The sequence below is a fragment of the Juglans microcarpa x Juglans regia genome, chromosome 2S, assembly GCF_004785595.1.
Source record: "Juglans microcarpa x Juglans regia isolate MS1-56 chromosome 2S, Jm3101_v1.0, whole genome shotgun sequence".
NCBI classification, from domain to species: Eukaryota; Viridiplantae; Streptophyta; class Magnoliopsida; order Fagales; family Juglandaceae; genus Juglans; species Juglans microcarpa x Juglans regia.
The window spans coordinates 12,566,501-12,584,898 of record NC_054597.1 but is presented as its reverse complement, the minus strand read 5'-3'; the positions used below and the strand labels follow the sequence as shown (position 1 = coordinate 12,584,898).

The following is an 18,398-nucleotide window of genomic DNA, read 5'->3' as shown; positions in this document are numbered from 1 at the left end:
TGGAGCTAGGGTTGGCGCCACTTGGGATTAGGGTTTAAGATTTGGAAAGTGGTGATGGACGGCTAGGGTTTGCAATTAGGGTTTAGAGATGGGCACCTAGGATTGGACGGCCACAAGGTGTTTGACTTATTTGATTGATTAAGAGATTTTAGGATTCCTAAAATCGTGGGACTCAATATGGAGGGGGATATGGCCGGTTATGGGAAAAGATATGGTCAACTAGGGATTCCTAAATTATAGGAACACCAATATGGAAAGAAGTGTGGGCGGCTAGGTCAATCCCAATTTGGTAAGTGATTGCCGAAATTGAGTTGGATGATGGCAATGATCTTGTGATCGGTCAGGGCAAAAGATGATGAGGCAAACAATTATGGAAAGTTGACTAGCACTATGGTTGGTTGACTTTTAAGGTTAAATGGATTGGAAGAGCAAAAACGTGATGAACACCAAGAACACAATGAAGAACACTTAAGAACAAAAGCATAAAACACTTAAGGACTTGAATGAACAAATGAACAATAATGATAATTCAACACTTGATTCACGAATTGCACAAGAATTGAATAAACCTAATATATTGATAAACACAACTTGGATTCACAGATTGCACAAAGTTGCAAGAAAATAAGATAAATGAATTACACCTATTCAATTAATGGAAGGTGTAATTCTCTCTTTGGGATTCACGAATTTCACCTAAAAAGCCCAAGTGCAAAGACACCTTTTATGATCTCTCAAACAATAGTCTTCCCCCTAGGAAATTTACCAAAAGATTCTAAGGCAAGTGAATGGAGTCCTATTTATAAGCAATACAATTTGGAAACCCTTAATAGGTCCTTTGAAAATAAATAAATAAATAAATCAAAATAAATAAACAAAATAAATAAACATGATAGTGGCATGGACCAAGTCTAGCTGTGGCATACATGGCCCATGGTGGGCTAGGTTGGTGCATGGTGGTTTTTGGGCTGGTCCATGGCTAGGTGGTGCGGCATAACTTGCTGATGGTGAGCCATGTGTGTGCGCTGCATGGCCTAGGCTAGTGGCCTAGGCGCTGAGGCTGCAAGGCATGCGCTAGAGCCATGTGCTGGATGGCATGCCTGGTGGGCATGCCACTAGCCTAGCCTGCAAGGTAAGGGCTGGAACCGTGCGTTGGATGACATGCCTGTGGGGCATGCCACTAACCTTGCTAGCGTGCGGCAGGGGCTGTGCGTGTGTGCACACGCGCACTGGGTGGGCTGGCTGTGCTGCGCGTGGCCTTGCGGCACATGGGCGCACGCAGGGCCACGTGGCCCATCAACGTGCGCATGGGCCTGCGCACTGGAACTTGCATGTGCATGCGGCGCGCTTTTGCATGCAATGCCGCGCGCATGGGCGCGCTGCGCAGTGTTGCGCGCACGGGCAAGTGCTCACTAACTTTGCTGGCCCGCATGCTGGGCACCCCGTGTGTGCCATTGCGTGGGCCAAGGCATGCATGCATGCTGGGCACCCCGTGCGTGTCACCCCATGAGCCAAGGCATGCTTGTGGGTTAGCCAAGGTGTATGTCTCCACCATGATTAGGGCATGTGCAGCATCTCTAGAGACAACTCGACGTGGGGGTTTAACACGTTCTCCCTATCCATCGCTGTCGTCATCTCCGCTATTTACATGGTTAGGAGATCTCTGTAGATTTTTTATTTTATGACAATTTTTTCTGTGTTTCTTGAGAATATTTCTAGGATTAAGATTATATGTATATAAATGTTTTCTCTGTAGAATGATTTCTCTGTAAAATGATTTATTGGGTTTCTTGACGAATCTCTATACAATGATTTATACGTTATTGCGTTGCCATTTTTTGACAAATCTCATGTATTCAATATTCATAGACAATGCATAATATTAAACATCAAACCTTAAATTTGATCAATTTTAGGAATTTAGAAGGCTGTAAAATCTTCCCAAACCATCCAATAAGTCTAGAGTTGTTCTATCATTTAGTTATAGTTTGTTTACTAACACTGCCTTATTTTCCTTGTCCCTAGAAATTGGTTACTAATTTGCGTTGGTGATTGATTTTGCATTGTTTAAGGACATCATTTTGTATTTCCTCATTGATTTGGCAGTGTTTTGACACTGATACTATTTTTCTTGATTGATTTGGCATTGTTAAGGATATTATGTTGTATTTCTTGATTGATTTGGTAGTCTTAGTGTTTTTATTGATTGATTTGGCATTGTTTTACTTTGTAATGAATGATATTATTTTGAGTTTGGATAGTGATGAAATTGAGATAATGATGTAGATAAACTATACAAAAGTTAAAGAGGAAAGTCTTGAAGCTGAAATTGTGGAAGAACAATGTGATGTGAATGTGGAAGATTGAGTGAATGTGATTTTCTCTTTCAATAGTGGTCCTTTGGAGCCATTCGTTGGTAAGGAGTTTTATGATATAGAAAACCTCCAAGCATTTTACAAGGCATATGCAAGACGAAGATGTTTTGCAATTAGGATCAACCATACTCGATTGTCAAAAAATGATAGAAAACTAATTGGAATAGAGTATGTTTGTTCAAGGGAAGGATTTCAGCGTCAAAGTCGCAAACAAAAAGAACGAACAATTGTTGAAACCGTTGAGACAAAGATTGAGTGTAAAGCAACCATATCAATAAAAAATGATGTGAAAATAAGACAATATGCAAGTTTGTGCCTGACCACAACTATGGGCTACTCACATTGAGAATTACTTGTTTGCTCTGTGGATATAGAAGAGTAACACGTGAAAAATCATTATCACTTTGAATGAGTTTGGTGTACCGACAAGAAAAATAATGTCGATATTGAGTAAAGAGTCAGATAGTAACTTAAACGTTGATTGTATTGGCAAGGGCGTACAAAATTACTTAAAAAATAAAAGAAAAAATTGTTTGAAAAGGAAGATGCACAAATGTTGTATGTCTACTTTGTTGAGTGACAATGTAAACAACCTAACTTTTTGTACTCCACGCAAGTTGATGAGAATGAGTGTATGAGAAGTTGTTTTCAGACAGATGCAAGATCAATGACTGCATACCAATATTTTGGAGATGTTGTCACCTTTAATGCCACGTACCTGATAAATATTTATAAGATATCATTTGTGCCTTTTTTGGTATTAACCATAATCACCAAACTATAATGTTTGGTTGTGTCTTGTTAGTTAATGAAACAACTGAATTCTATACATGATTTTTTAGAACATGGCAAGAGATAATGCTTGGGCGTGCAACAACATAATGTAATAGTAACACAAAATGTTCGAAGGAATTTCATCATTAAAGAGATACTAGAGATCTCGTTGGCTGAGAGGGTAATGACATGAAATCCCACATACGTTTGAGAGGGTCATGGCACCAATCTTGTAATCAGCTGAGAAGGTCATGCCTTCGAGGGTTACATGATGTGCTGAGAGGGCATTGTTAGTTGAAAGGGTCATGAATTCGAGGGATATGTCAGCTGAGAGGGTGACGACATCAATCGAGTCTACGGCTAAAAGGTTGGGAGAGTAGGTCACGGAAGAGACAGAGCAAATCAAGTTTAGAGAGAGATGGAGAGGGAGAAAAGGGTTGGGGGAGAGGCTCGAGCTAGAGGGTCTTTGGCTTTTGTTCTTGTGAGTTATGTAGTGTTGTGTTGTCATATGGTTGCTAAAATAAAAGGCCTATGTGGAACATGTCCATTGGTGGGTGCAATTTGAGGGAGAACAAGAGGTCTGGCCATAAATGAGTTTTACTATTTATCATTTTTATACATCACACCACACATCATACTTATTTTTAATTTTTTAAATTTTAATTTTTTTTGTTTTGTTTATAAATTAATTGAATTTTTCTATTCATAATCTATATATTATATATTTGATAAGAAGAAATATTAAAAATTATATATAATGTGTAATGTGGAGATGACAATTAAAATTTTTCTCTATTAATTATTATCGGTGAAATTTATCATCATTGGCCGTGCGAAGTACGCAAGAGTTTCAGATACCGCTCCACCAAACGCTTTGAGAGCGAACGCGTGCTTGGTCGCTTCCTTCCATTTTTCTTACGAACTGTACCGCATTGACATAAAGTTGAACACGTGACTGCCCCCATCATCACCTCTAATACCTATCCCTTTAATCTGAACCGTATATCCTCTCACGCCAAAAAATAAATAATAAAAAAAGAAAGTTAAAATCAAGGTGAGTGGTTCCGAGTCTTTGTCTGTTCTATATATAACTCGTTCTGACCCAAGTTTCTTCTCTTATCTCTCTCTCTTTCGATCTTTAGCCTTTCGTTCGGAGACTCGTAGCCACCGCTTGTATCTGGTATTTCACTTCTTCTTGTTCTTTGTATATTCTATCGTTTTGGTTTGGGTTGCTTCCTTGCTTTCGATTAGATTTTTCTTTAAATTAATGGCTTCCTGATTTAGGTTTTGTTTTTATTTGTATTTGTTTTTATGTGTAAATATATCCCTGAATAGTTCTTTTTATTTTTGCTGGGCTTGCGTCTCGGGCAGGATTAGGAATCTATAATTTTTCCCCTAAAAAATATTAGGTTTTTTTTTTTTTTTTTTTTTCCTAAAACAGGAATTTGTTTTTAAGAAACGGGTTGCTTTTTTGCAGTATGAGATATGGTACTCGAATGACTTGTTGGTTTGAAAGATGACTGACTATAGAGGGATAGCCTGGGTTGGAAATTGGTTAAAATCTGGTTGCTTTTTTGTTATATTTTCTTTATTAGTGAAAGGATCGATAAGTATAAGGAAAGAACCGCCTATTAAAAAAAAGTAGTAGGAAAGATTAAATGGGAAATTTCGGATTGGATTCTGATTTTTTTTTGTGTGTATTTTGAGAAGGGGGGGGGTGTTTCATACTCGCACCTGTGGTACATAGAACTTGGCAATGCTTTCTTTTTCTTCAAGAATTGAATTGGTTCATATGGCAGGTAGAAGGGCCTTTTAATGGTTTTCTAGAATTGATTCTCGTTACATTAAATATAGTGATGGCCTCCTCTTTTTTCGATCCATCCTCATTTAGACGATGGTTTTGTGCCATGAAATGCTATGTTAGCAATGAATGGATGCTATCAATTTGTGAGGATAACCGAATAGGTGCCATTAGGTGCAGCAATTTTGAGGTATTGTGTTGATGCTCAACCATAAAGTTATTTAGTCCAAGCTTAGAGTAGTCTAGTTGATGCAATGTAAATTTTTTTTTTATTATGGTTTGAAGAAGCATACAATATTAATGTTGAATAAGTACATGAGACATCAGACGACTGAATCTTAGTGAAAACTTAGCTGGAAAATATTTTTTCATTAGTAATTGTGACAAATATATATTTTTAATTGTGACAAGTATCTGAAAGTGTTCTTTCTCAATATTCTTGATCGACTAGGTAAAAGGGTGGAGTCGATTGAAGAACCTATAGCGCGGGTATTTTAGTTGATTTATCGAGTGCAATTAGTTTTTTGGATTGCACACATATTACTTCAATTGATAGAAAAGAAAAAGGTGACAGCTTTGGGGGCCAGCATTTTTGGTATAAAATGTTGAGCATTCAGGATTGAGTAAGTAGGTGAATCCAGGACTGATTTCATGGTTAAGTGATGAGAACTTTCCTACTGTAAGAAAGCCTTTTTTTCTAGACGATATTTCTCTGAATAATGGCTATAGATTTCAATGGTTTTAATATTCATGAGTTCCTTGTATCTATCTCTTCCCCTTCATCCTAGGTAGGTGCTTTCTGTTGTATACATCCAGTGTGCTTGGGCTTTTGCGTGGTTTTCTATCAATAAAATTTATACTTGTAAAAAAAAAAAAGAGATGACATACAACATTCATTAAAAAACCATCAATTAAATGAAACAAGATGGTAGGAAGTTGGCTAAGAGTTGGTATGTGAAATAAAGGAGAATAATTGCAATGGCAAGGAATGGGCCTGTATACAAAATTACAGTGATTGGACTCCATTAGGAGATTCACAGGAGAGACTGTTCTAGATTCGAGTCTTCAGTACAGGAGAAGAATGGGAGGATGGAATGGGCAAGGCTTAGGGAAAAGTGATTGCCCAAACTTTTATTTTAGCATTTTGCCCTATATAGAGTTGGATGGAGATAATGGATATGTATGTAGCTGTTTTTAAATGGTTTGCTGAGTGAGATGGTTGAAAGACATCATTTTGGTAAAAGATGTAATCTGTTGGGATCTTAATTGTAATTTGGATTTGAATGGTACTTTGTTCAGTAATAATGTTTCCGCTGATGGCCTCTTCTGGTGTTTAAAGGCTTCTGTTTTCTTCTTGATTTTATTAGCTGAAAGAATGATAAGTAGCACAGATTATGGTATTGTTATAAATAGATCTTTTGAAATTTTCCTTCCTGACAGATGGCAGTTTTGTTTCAAATTTCGATTTTTTCTAATTGGCTTTATCTATCATTTATTTCAGTTCTGATAGTAAACCAAAGGATTTCCTTGGTCACCTTTTCACTTCCAACAGCCAAGTTTCATGTCTGAACTCAACGATCAGATTCCTACTGCTTTTGGTAAGTTTTATTTTCCCTTGTACATGTTTATTGATTTGATAATTAGAAGACAAGAATTTATTCTCCAGATCTTGAGAATAATAGTGGTGGTGATTCCATAATTGCATAGATCCCTTTGCTGAGGCAAATGCTGAGGACTCGGGCGCTGGGACAAAAGAGTATGTACATGTGCGTATACAGCAGCGTAACGGGAGGAAAAGCTTGACTACTGTGCAGGGATTGAAGAAGGAATACAGCTATAACAAGATACTAAAGGACCTTAAGAAAGAGTTCTGCTGTAATGGTACTGTTGTCCAGGATCCTGAGCTAGGCCAGGTTTGTTTCCATTCCCTTGTTAAGATGAGGATGCATTTTAATATACCATTCCTTGTTTTGTTACTTTTGGCTTTTTTCTTTGCCATTGATGAATATGGACCGTCCTTAGACTTCATTTCATGTGATCCATTCTTTTTGTGCCCCCACTTTCTGCAGATTTTCGAATTGTACTAATCCATATAACACTATTTTTTTTTTCCTGGAATTGAAACAAAAAACTATATCATTGTTGTATGGGTGCAGGTTATACAACTGCAGGGAGATCAAAGGAAGAATGTTTCCACCTTCCTTGTGCAGGTATTAGATTGTCACTTTTTTTTTTTTTTTTAATCAAGCGTTCATTTGTGTTATATTTTGTGGTTAATTATAGTCTGTTAATTATTCTTAATGTTCTTCCATCAGGCTGGCATTGTGAAGAAGGAGCATATCAAGATTCATGGTTTTTAGTAGCTGCACAGCCTATATGCGGGCTTCTATATGTAATTTATATGTTATCCACATGAGTAGCAAATAGTTTAAGATCCAAACTTTAAGACATTAGCCATACTGCTACATCTACTTCCGTTCAAACAAGAATCCGTCATCTCTGTTAGTTTTCTGATTCCGCTGTACTTGCTGTGTTATGTGGAAAGATTATGGATTGTACTATGAACCCTTTATCCATGCTAATAATGTCATGTTTTCTATGCATAAGTTGTGCATTCGCTGACTCTATTTTGGATGTCTAATTGATTAAACTGTTATGTAGTTAGGAGTTTGGACTAGTAGTGGGTCATAATATCATAATAATGGAGGTTAGAAATACACAGGAAATGGTGTATGGGTAATATATTCAAACAAGGCTTGAGCACAATGTCGTGGACACCATAGCTTTTGTGCTTCTTTTTTTTTTCTTTTTTCTTAATCGTGGGTATTCGGTCAGCTTGTATGCACCTCGATTAATCCTATGGGATATTGAAGTTAACGACTAGGTAAATCTCCAGTGGCACTAAGGGGAGTCGAATTGGTGACTATTGAGGAGCAAACCAAGGCCAGATCAGCTGAACTACCCCTTAGGATTTATAATTCTTAGGTAAGCCTTTGTTGTGGACACCATGGCTATCACATGCTTTATGTTTTTCTTGTGGAGCAAGGCCCGACGGTAACTCTTGCCATTAAAATTTACAATTCTTAGGTAAGCCTTTGTTGTTGAAAAGTGATATTATTCTTTCTTTTGATGAAATATCCATGTTTCCAATGGCAATGGGATATTTATCTATCCCCACCTGAAAACCATCATTTTGCTACTGTATCTGTTCTTCAAATTAACGAATGCCACTGCTGCTTTGTTTTTCGAATAAAAAAAAAAAAGTCTATTAAGGAAGCTTTGGGTCTTTTCCTCCCATATCGTCTTTTGTGTTACCTTTTCCTGAGCTACTTTTTCTGGTTGTCTTGAAACATATATGTGAAAGTTGTTTTGCACTTTCGGCTACTTGCCTCCGGAATAGAACAAAGCAAGGATTGGATGATGCTCTGCTGGCTGTTATATCAGCCAATGACTCGATGAGTATGTGCTCTGAAGCATTATCGTACTCTTTCGGCCTTTCATGCTCTTGAAAAGAAAGGAGGAGCCCTACAAATTGGGTAGCGCTACCTACAGTCCACATAATAGGATATCTTTACGAGTTCTTCTATGCACAATCGTCTCATGTAGATGCTGTGCAGTCGGTTGACGTGGCGTCATGCCACGTCAGCTGATATAAAAAACAGCTGATATAAAAAAAAAAATTGAAAACGAAAGAATACGGAAAAAGCAGATTGAAACCCAAATGAAATACCATTTCCACTTCTGCTCTACATGCGAGAAGAAACGAAAATCTGAGGGTGCGCGAGAGAGGCTCATCGATCCAACCAACTCCCATGGGCTAGGCGTCTTCATCGTGTGGAACGCAGAAGTCTGTTACTTAATTAATCGTATGCCTACTCACACCCTTCAAAATCGTAATCCATATGAGGGTCTTTTCAAATCTCCACCTGATTACACTTTTCTAAAAATATTTGGTTGCACTTGTTGGCCTAATCTTCGGCTATACAATACCAACAAATTTCAACCTCGTTCTCTTCCATGTGTCTTTCTCGGATATAGCACTTTACAGAAAGGATACAAGTGTCTCCATATTCCAACTCATCGTGTTTATACCTCCCGTGATGTGCAATTTGATGAATTTTCATTTCCTTTCAAAACCATCACAATGTGCCACTCTCTTCCATCTCAATTCCATAATGGTCATCTTCTGAGTCTATCGGATACAAGGGTCTCGACAGCAACAACTTCTCCAAGCAGTGCCTCAATCGAATCTATAGACAATTCTCTTCACAACCAGGCTACAAGTGAACCAAATACACCAAGTTTGAACCCATCCTTAACCTAACCACATATACATGAACCTATTGAGCCTTTCCCCACCAATCCAACAACATCTATTTCGAACCCAATACCTTCACGAAACTCAGAAAATTCTCCTCCAACCAACACTGAAACTCAAATCCCATCAGTGCACCCAATGATAACCCGTTCCAAAAACCATATCCGAAAACCCAAACAGCTTCCTGAAGGCATGACCCCAACATCCAATCACACGAGCTCTCCTTATTGAATCTTCCCAACAGCCCACTGAGCCTACTTGCTATACCACAGCCATCAAAGATCCACTATGGCGACAAGCAATGAATATTGAGTTTGATGCATTACTAAAAAATCAGACATGAACCCTTATTCCTCCTAATTCAGCTTCTAACATCATTGGCTCGAAGTGGGCGTTTCGCATCAAACGTCATACGGATGGTACTATCAAACTCTATAAAGCATGTCTTGTTGCGAAAGGCTATCATCAACAAGCAGGTATTGATTTTGGTGAAACATTTAGCCCTGTTGTCAAGCCTACAACAATACGCACTGTTCTTTCCTTAGCCATCTCAGCTGGTTGGCCTATTCATCAAATTGATATTCAAAATGCTTTCCTACATGGGAATTTATCAGAAGAAGTATATATGTCTCAGCCACCTGGTTTTCTTCATCCACAGTACCCAAGCCATATTTGTAAATTACAAAAAGTTTTGTATGGTTTTAAACAAGCCCCACGGGTAGAGAAAGAATCAAACACTCTAATCTCCTTAGAGAAAGATCGCGTTACAACCACCCGACTCAAACCTTCGCTTGGTAAGAAGGAGAGAAAACTTTCGCCTCATGCACGAGAGAAAGACTTACTGTTAACCTTATGGATAAGGCCTTTGCAAGTGAAGTGTTTAGACATTAACTTATAAATAGCATAATGACATTCATCAACTCCTCTGTTTGCTCATTTAGATCTTGGGCTGGGCTTAGTCCCTATACAATGGTAGCCCCAATTTCAGCCTCCACCCGTTAAAAGGGCCCGTACCAGCCCTTAAAACTTGTTACTTATGTTCAACTTGCATCTCATTTACATTGGAGGCATTTGGAGCACATACTAATTAAACACCGTGACATATATAGTGTAACTGCTTCTATCCATGTTCCATTATTATCGGCCATGATTCAATTAGTTAGTCTTGAAATACGGATGGTGTGGATTGCACCGTGAAATTAAAATTGAGTATGTAAATACTCATTTTTAGTGACATGACATCTTATGATAGGTTGGTGGAAGTACCACGCATTCGTACTCGACTACTTAATAATTACTCGCATTATAGGCCAAAAAGGAAAAACAAGTTGAAAAAGGATGGATCTTAATTTGTCATAGACTAGCTTGCTTGGAAATAGAGCTCATTCTAAAATTCTCATCTCATCCCATCTTCTTTACAAATATAATTTAAATATAAAATTTTTAAACTAATTATTACAACTTTTTCCAACTTTCAAATAAAAAATAAAAGTAATTCAACTTTTTCAAATCTCCAGAAAAAAATAATATTATAAAATTATATTCTAATAATATTTTAACTTTATAATTTTTTTTTTCAATTTTTTTTTTCTCTTTTTCCAAAATCTAAAATATACTCAACTCAAACTGTCTCACTATTTTTCACAAACTATCTTACTATTATTTACAAAATTTTCATTATCATCTCACTGCCCAACTACTGCAGGTCAATACATACGAATAAGACTGCAGGTCAATAAAGATGAAAGTATTTGTCATCGACTTGGGTATTAATTACTTCATTTTCGTTCTGGTTAGGTTTCTTTTTCGAAGTGAGTGTTGATCAGTCTCCTTCAGTAGTTACATGTTTCGTAGGTCAAGTGATCTCATATATATATATATATATATATATATATATATATATATATATATAAACACAGTTAATATCCAACGTAATCTCCCTAAATGCCAACATGATCAGTTGCCCCCCTTACAAGGAATTACGAATCAATTGCATTTAATGACATCTCTATATGTAACGTCCACGTTTCCTTCTCCACCTAATTATCTCCTTATATGGCCAGCATATTTTTCCACCATCTTCTAAACTTTCTCCTGGGGTCCCAAAATCATTAATTTCAGAGTTCAGGCTGCCTGGAGAATCAAGATGGCTGCTGGAAAAACATCTCGTGGATGTCTCAAATCATGCTGTTGTGTGGCTGCAATTCTCTTGGTTATCATTGCTGTTGTTCTTTTAACCTTGTCGTTCACCATCTTCAAACCTAAAGACCCCAAAATCACTCTACACGTTGAAGGCCTCCAAAACATTGATTTGTCAATGTCGATGAGGAATGTGAAAGTGAATGTCACGTTGGCTACTGTTATTACCATTGAGAATCCGAACTACGGAAGCTTCAAATACAGAAATTCTACTGCCTATGTCCATTATCATGGGGACGTGGTTGGGGAAACACCAGTCGAGGAACGATACGTGCCAGCACGAGATAAGCTTAACATGACCACTTCTGTGAGTATCATGCCTGGAAAGCTGCTAAAGAATCGCCATTTTCTTGCTGATGTCGGAGCAGGGAGTTTGAATTTGACTTCCACAGCTACTTTGCCAGGGAGAATGAATTTGCTCAAGATCTTCAAGAAGCATGCTACGGTTTATAATAGGTGTAATATATCTATTTTTATTCCTACTCAGAGTGTTGAATCCATATGCCATACCAAGCTCAAGTTATAATTATTGTTGGTATGCATTCATTTGGTTTTTATATTCATATAATATTAGAAACAAGTTGATTTGGTTGTTCACGTTTTTTTTTTCTCTAAGTTTTATGAACTGAAAGTTTTTTAATTCCAAAGTTAATTCTGGACGTGTTGTAGTTTTATTTGGTTTGTGTTAATCAAACGAGATGATGTTCTTGTTTCCGAGCTTTGTTACTTATCATTTCACACACTACACCTTTTATTTTTTATTTTTTATTTCTGCTAAACTAATTGATTACTTATATATACTTACCATTCCTATACCACATACTTGTTAAAGGAAAAAAAATAAAAAGATAAAAAATCATGTGTGGTGTCTAGTGTAAGGATGATGAGTAAAATTTTTCTTTTATTTCCTATCTATAAAAGAATAATTAATTTATACCTACTGTATCCTCTTTCTTAAAGCTCTGTAATTAATGGCAATATTGCTGTTTTTGCTCATCCTTATAAAATATGAAGACGTCTACGGTTCTTATTCATATGATCATGAATGGGATTGATAATTTGGGTTTATAAGTAATTTGGATCCACTATTATATACTATTCGTATTAATGAGTCTAATTTTAAAACTCCAATTTGGGTTTGAAACGATCCAGAATTTTCTACCACTTGCATTCACTACAAGGAATTTAGTCTTTTTCAACGTTACACATTCGCCGCTAATACTCTAAAAAACACTGCAAAAGTTATTTGCAGCGAATCTATAATTGCTGCACATTGGTTACCAAAAACCGGTTGTTATATCTTTTTACCAGCGATTTTTGTCTGGATATAAATGTATTTGCGGCGAAATAAAATCGCCGCAATTAGTGAATACAAACACCACAAAGATCCATACGGTTGTTGATGTAATCGATGGAAAACATTATTTCCGGCGATTATTTCTTGCCGAAAAAGCCCTAAATTCGCCGCAAAAGTCTGTTAAACCATGCTTAAGGGACGCGCACGGGGGCTTTTTTCGGTGATATATTTATGCACGGGAAATAATTATTTCTGGCAATTTTGTAGCGCTGTAAATAGCGATGGTATTAAAAATATATTTTCGGCGATTTTTAATCGCTGGAAACGGCCCTTACAAAATTAAAGAAAAAAAAAATCTGCCTCCAAATGCAGGCCACATAGGTATTTAATGCGTCCATATGCATGCATTTGCACTATAACATATACTCTTCTACAAATTAAAAAAAAAAAAAAAAAAAGGTTTGTACTTGAACAAAATAGATGCTATAAAATGGTGTTGTACACGAGTAATATATGCCCCTCTTGTTAATGTGCAACATACTGATTATCAATGGAAAACAACCAAAATTGAAATAGGCCATTTGGGAGTAAGTAAATATGACTGAACATACCATATTTTCCAACTAGATACTTGATTATGTCATCTGATTCATACATCGCAACTCCTTTGTTTGGATCCACCTGCAATAGAGAGAGATATTTGCAGCTTAACTTCCACTTTAGTCACCTTGGTTTTCTTTATTAATCATACAAATCTCTAATCAGTCCACTTTGTATTCCTTAATTTTTCCTTGTTAAAAACATTAGCATGAGCTCCTGGCTAAAGAAATTCTCAAACCAGTTTCCAATCCACTTGTGACTGCATCAGCGTTCAGAAATCATATTCTTAAGATCTGATGACTAAGCATGTCAAAAAGAAGCTATGGAAAACCATAGACTGATTATGTTGAAATGAAAAGTTACTTTTTCCTTTAACTTATTTTGTGGTTCTCATTTCTCAATCATGTTCCAATGGACTTCTCAATAGGCGGCTTCTCTGGTCGAGGACCCAAGGTAGTTCACTGCCTACTAAATCCAGCAGACAAGAAAATGATACCTTTCAAATTCATATATCTCAATAGGCCTCTCTGGTCGAGGACCCAAGGTAGTTCAATCTCATTTCCCAATAGACTTTCTCAAGACTATATGTTCCAATATCAGATTTTTGTTATTAACAACCAGAAAAGACATTTTCAAATTGTATCATGTGGCTATAGTGCATATTCTGTATAGAAGGAAGGTTTGCTTCAATGGAAATCCTGCAATACAGGATCTTAATTTGCTCTGATACCATGACTAATACAAGATTTGGGAGAAAATTAACTAAGAAAAACAGCCATCATTAGAATACTTAATCTTTGACAATCATTGATACTTAATTTCGTAGAACCAATTATTTCTTGATTGTAAACCACCACAGTTTTTGAACATAGAGAGCATTAGATAGAAGTTTTCAGCCTATCTAAGTTTGCACATTTGTTGTAACTGATGGAGAAACAAAAAACTTTTATATAGACATGACAGAACTTTTGTTTTATAAGTTTCTAAGCGTTATTTCCTTCCATCAAGAAAGATAACCCAATCCATCATCACTTCTTACTGAGTTCATATCCTTAGTTAAGATTCTCAACATATATATTCAAAAGTCTTGGTTAAGATTCTCAACATATATATTCAAAAGTCTGTGAGCTTATAATTGATGAATACTACAACTAAAATTGTGGCACTGATTGAATTCAATTTTTCATATTTAACAAGCTAAATAAATATGCAACAACTTAATATGTAAGATGGGGGTTGAAGAAAACCAGATATGGAATTTCACAAAGGATGGGAGGTTTACAGTTCAAGTGCAACATTTTTTTTTTTTTTATCACAAATGAGAGAAACAGAAATGGAAGGGTGAGACTTCTAGCCCCACAGTAAATGATGAATTCTGGAAGAAAGCAAATGAGATACATAAATACCACCAATAATCAAAAGTTGAATTATTGATAAATAATACTGATCCAAGAACTCCTACTCCAGTTTCATATTATAAGTGCTCCCTATGAATTTATCATCAATAAAATTACAAATCTCACTCAGATATACCAGATTTGGATCTTTATAGCAGAGGACTGAGTATTAGATCAATAGGTAAGATAGCTAATTGATAATCCATTCAAACCATATGCATCACAGAACTACCATAAAACAGGAATGAGGGAACTAAAACCATGCATTGTTGTTGATAATGCACCTGAAAACATCTAAGGATAACATGCTTTCTGTGATATAACATGCACCTGAATGCCAGGGGAGAATATATGAGGGAGGTTTAGTGCCACTTCTAGTTCTCCTCTGATTGATGGTCAAGAACAGCAAATTGGTACACATATGATTCCTACAGAAATAGCTAGATTTTCATACTGAGCACGGGCGAGTCCAAATAATTTCTTTCACAACACTCAAAAAATAATTCTTTCACGACAAATGAACTAAAGGCCATGAAAGTTTCTTAGAACCCTTATCTTACCATTGCACCACATAAAACCAAAGGTATTCAGGCCACTGGACTTACCTGAAAGATCAAGGATACACTGAACTAATAAAAAGGAACTCTTGACCGTACAATACCGGAGACATAAGAAGATATAAGAATGAGTACATTACCAATACGGTCTATCAAAGCTAGATATATTGCTGTACAGATGTTTGCCATGAATTACATAGTTTTCTTGTCATACATATTAAAATGATTAGAATTTGTATTTTGCAATTTTGTTTCATATGGCTGTTACTTGTAAGCAAGTGTGACTTATGCCTATTTTTGTAGAATTAATTCCTTTTTTTTTTTTTTTTATATAGGTAATAGAGATAGAATTAATTCATTTTTCTTACCATAAAACTTTTCCAAGATTGACACAATATAAAAGCACATTCAACAAAAAAAAAAAAATAAAGTTAAAAAGCAGGTTAAGAAAAGAAAAACGAATGAAATACCAAAAGAATCAGCCCTGCAATGATGATCATAATCACAATAATTAGTCAAATGTGCTCCACACAAAATAAATTTAACATCCAACATATATCAAATATACTTACAAGGTAACTGAAGAAATCCAGAAATCTAATATTAATGATATTATGCGTCTATGGCATGTAAAAGAACTACTACTAAAAAACTTTCAATGGATTCCTACATTCTTATCCAGCACCATATCCACCTTTGGTCAATGGTGTCATAGCCAAATCAAGAACTCTAATTGATGGCTAATGCAAATATGAAAAAAGATAACGGACTGATTTCAACTCCACACTCACTGTCAGGAGAGCCAAGACTAGTGAGGTTAGGCTTGACCTTCAAAATCATGAGTTTCTGCCTCTTGCAGCTCAGGCCAAAGGCTAGCCAAAAATTGATGCCTAAACTCAAAATCTTAGCTCAATGCTCACATTATTCAACCAAAGTCTTTGGCCTTTCTGCTTCTTTGAAAACACGTTAAAAAAATTACCCTCTGGTACAATTGTATTATTGCTACTTATCTGTTTCACTGTCCTTATTTTAACTTGATCTGTGTAAAGACACTCTTCTGATTAAGAATATTATGTAGCTTCTTTTTACCTGTAATAACATCTCATCTTTTTAGTTTTTTAATGAGGATCAAGAGTCTAGAACTGATTATGACATTATTTAACATTATCACATAATAGATATCAATGCTATAATCTATGTATAACTTAGAAAACTTTAGGATGACTCTCAATATTTGAAATGAGCATTTACAGAGATTAAAATCTTGTTAGCTTGAACTAGTTAGATTAAGCCTACAAAAAAGTTTTTTTCCAATTACGTAAATAAATTTGAGACATTCATTTATTTGATAGGAAGTCTCGTTATTATAAAAGTCAAAATATTAAAATAATACCTGAACCCTTTTCTCTTTGATACTTAGCTTGCATGCACACTCATATTAATGACATGATCATTGTGAAAAACTAAGAATACCAAAGGTTGCATACCAGCAACAACGGAAGGGGAATGCTTCTCTCACTGTGAGATTGAAGTTTTTTAGTTTAAAAAAAATGAAAAGGATCATCAAATTTGAATTGAACTAAAATCATAATTTAAAATAAGTGATAAGTTCATAGAATATTGTTAGCACAAGCAACTTAATAGTTACAACTCAAGGATATAAAGCATGGTCAATAAGACGATTTTAGCATATGAACTATCTGAAAAAGTGTGATGATATTTGCACACGGGAAATTGTAAGAAGAAAGGGCTGCTTTATTGAACATTATCAAGAGAACTGCAGGATGGAGGACGACATTATCATTTTCATTTTCACAGAATATGGCTACCAACAGAAAACCTATTAAACCGGTAAATGGTAAAGTCAGTAGCCAAAACCTGACACAATTATTCAGACCAAAGTCTTCCTTCTCTCACTGTGAGATTGAAGTTACTTAAATAGTGGAAACACCATAAGTGATAGCCAAGTTTAAACAGATAAAATGAGCTTTACTATAATTAGATTAAAAAATCTTTTAAAAGTAATCAAGAATTTTTTTGAAGAAAGCAATTGGTATAGCCTATGTACACAATACATATACAAGGGAGAGACCTATGCATGATTAACAACAGAATATAAAAATCCCTTATTTTCTATCCTTATAGCATCCCCACTACTCACAGATAGAATAATCTACTGTTCATATGCTTACTTATACACATCTAGATCAAGACACACTCACATATGGTCAAGTAGAAATCAAATGTGAGCCTATAAAGAAAAGCAATTGGTATAGGCCTAAACACGTACGATTATTGTGAACACCTTCTATAAATTAAAAATGAAAATCTCATTCCCACAAAATTATAAAGTCACTACAGACACTATATAACACTGTAAAACAAAATTATAACGAAAACTATAGAAATTAGGTTGAAATTAGGCAAGAAATTAGGGGCACATAGGGGCTCAATTCCTTAGGGCTATGTGAATGGAAAACATTTCTCATGACCTAATGCAACCAAATCATAGTAATGAAAAATGAAAATGGTTATTTTATATAGAGAGAAGGGGGTCACCGAGTGGCGGTTAGAGAGAGAGAGAGAGAGATAGATCGATTAAGCCTAAAATAGTGAAAGAGAAACTCACTGGTGTTGGCGAGGTAGCGAGAAGCCGGCAGCATTGGCAATCGGAAACCACTTTGTGAAGACGGGAGAGAGATGGATGAAGACCAAAAATATGAAATACAAACACATTGGCGTCGGCGAGGCGGTGAGATGGCGGCGACAATCGCAGTCGAGAACGAGAGAGATAGAGAGGAGGGGGGGAGTATCAGGAAGGGTGGATAAGGCGCCCAAAACACATTATTTCCGGCGCTTTTCTCTCGTCGGAAATAACCAATAATTGGCCGTAATCAAGTTGGCATCTCTTTTGTGGCAACAATATGGCTTTTTACGATGATAATGTTCGTCGTAAAAAATCTTATCCTATTCGACGGAAAGCAAATGCCGCTACAGCTAAAATTACCTATTGCGACGACAAAAATCGCTGAAATAGGTTAAAAGTCACCGTAAAAAGCAAACAGTGAATTCTCCCTCTT

At 36.1% G+C, this 18,398-nt stretch overlaps 2 protein-coding genes and 1 long non-coding RNA gene across 6 annotated transcripts; 2 read left to right on the top strand and 1 right to left on the bottom strand.

Annotated features, from left to right (window-relative positions):
* Window positions 1–4,178: 4,178 nt before the first annotated feature.
* Window positions 4,179–7,577, top strand: LOC121252903 (protein translation factor SUI1 homolog 1-like). 4 transcript variants are annotated; one of them, XM_041152741.1, is made up of 6 exons: window positions 4,217–4,329; window positions 5,402–5,439; window positions 6,452–6,548; window positions 6,658–6,931; window positions 7,050–7,160; window positions 7,266–7,369. In XM_041152741.1, exons 3-6 carry the CDS (start codon window positions 6,512–6,514, stop codon window positions 7,276–7,278), a joined length of 435 nt encoding a protein of 144 aa, XP_041008675.1. In that variant the 5' UTR covers window positions 4,217–4,329; window positions 5,402–5,439; window positions 6,452–6,511; the 3' UTR covers window positions 7,279–7,369. The 4 variants fall into 4 exon arrangements, with proteins under 4 accessions (XP_041008674.1, XP_041008676.1, XP_041008675.1 ...); XM_041152743.1 differs by having other exon boundaries at window positions 4,241–4,329; window positions 6,658–6,863; window positions 7,107–7,160; window positions 7,266–7,577; XM_041152740.1 differs by lacking the exon at window positions 5,402–5,439 and having other exon boundaries at window positions 4,179–4,329.
* Window positions 7,578–11,312: 3,735 nt separating this feature from the next.
* LOC121251556 lies at window positions 11,313–12,180 on the top strand. Its single transcript, XM_041150831.1, has one exon. The coding sequence runs from the start codon at window positions 11,415–11,417 to the stop codon at window positions 11,991–11,993; it is 579 nt and encodes a 192-aa protein (XP_041006765.1). The 5' UTR covers window positions 11,313–11,414; the 3' UTR covers window positions 11,994–12,180.
* A 939-nt stretch (window positions 12,181–13,119) lies between these two features.
* LOC121251607 lies at window positions 13,120–17,980 on the bottom strand. Its single transcript, XR_005938065.1, has 3 exons — window positions 17,948–17,980; window positions 15,322–15,390; window positions 13,120–13,445 (listed from the first exon to the last, which is right to left on the bottom strand). It is a non-coding gene; the product is annotated as an uncharacterized LOC121251607 (long non-coding RNA).
* Between the last annotated feature and the right edge of the window lie 418 nt (window positions 17,981–18,398).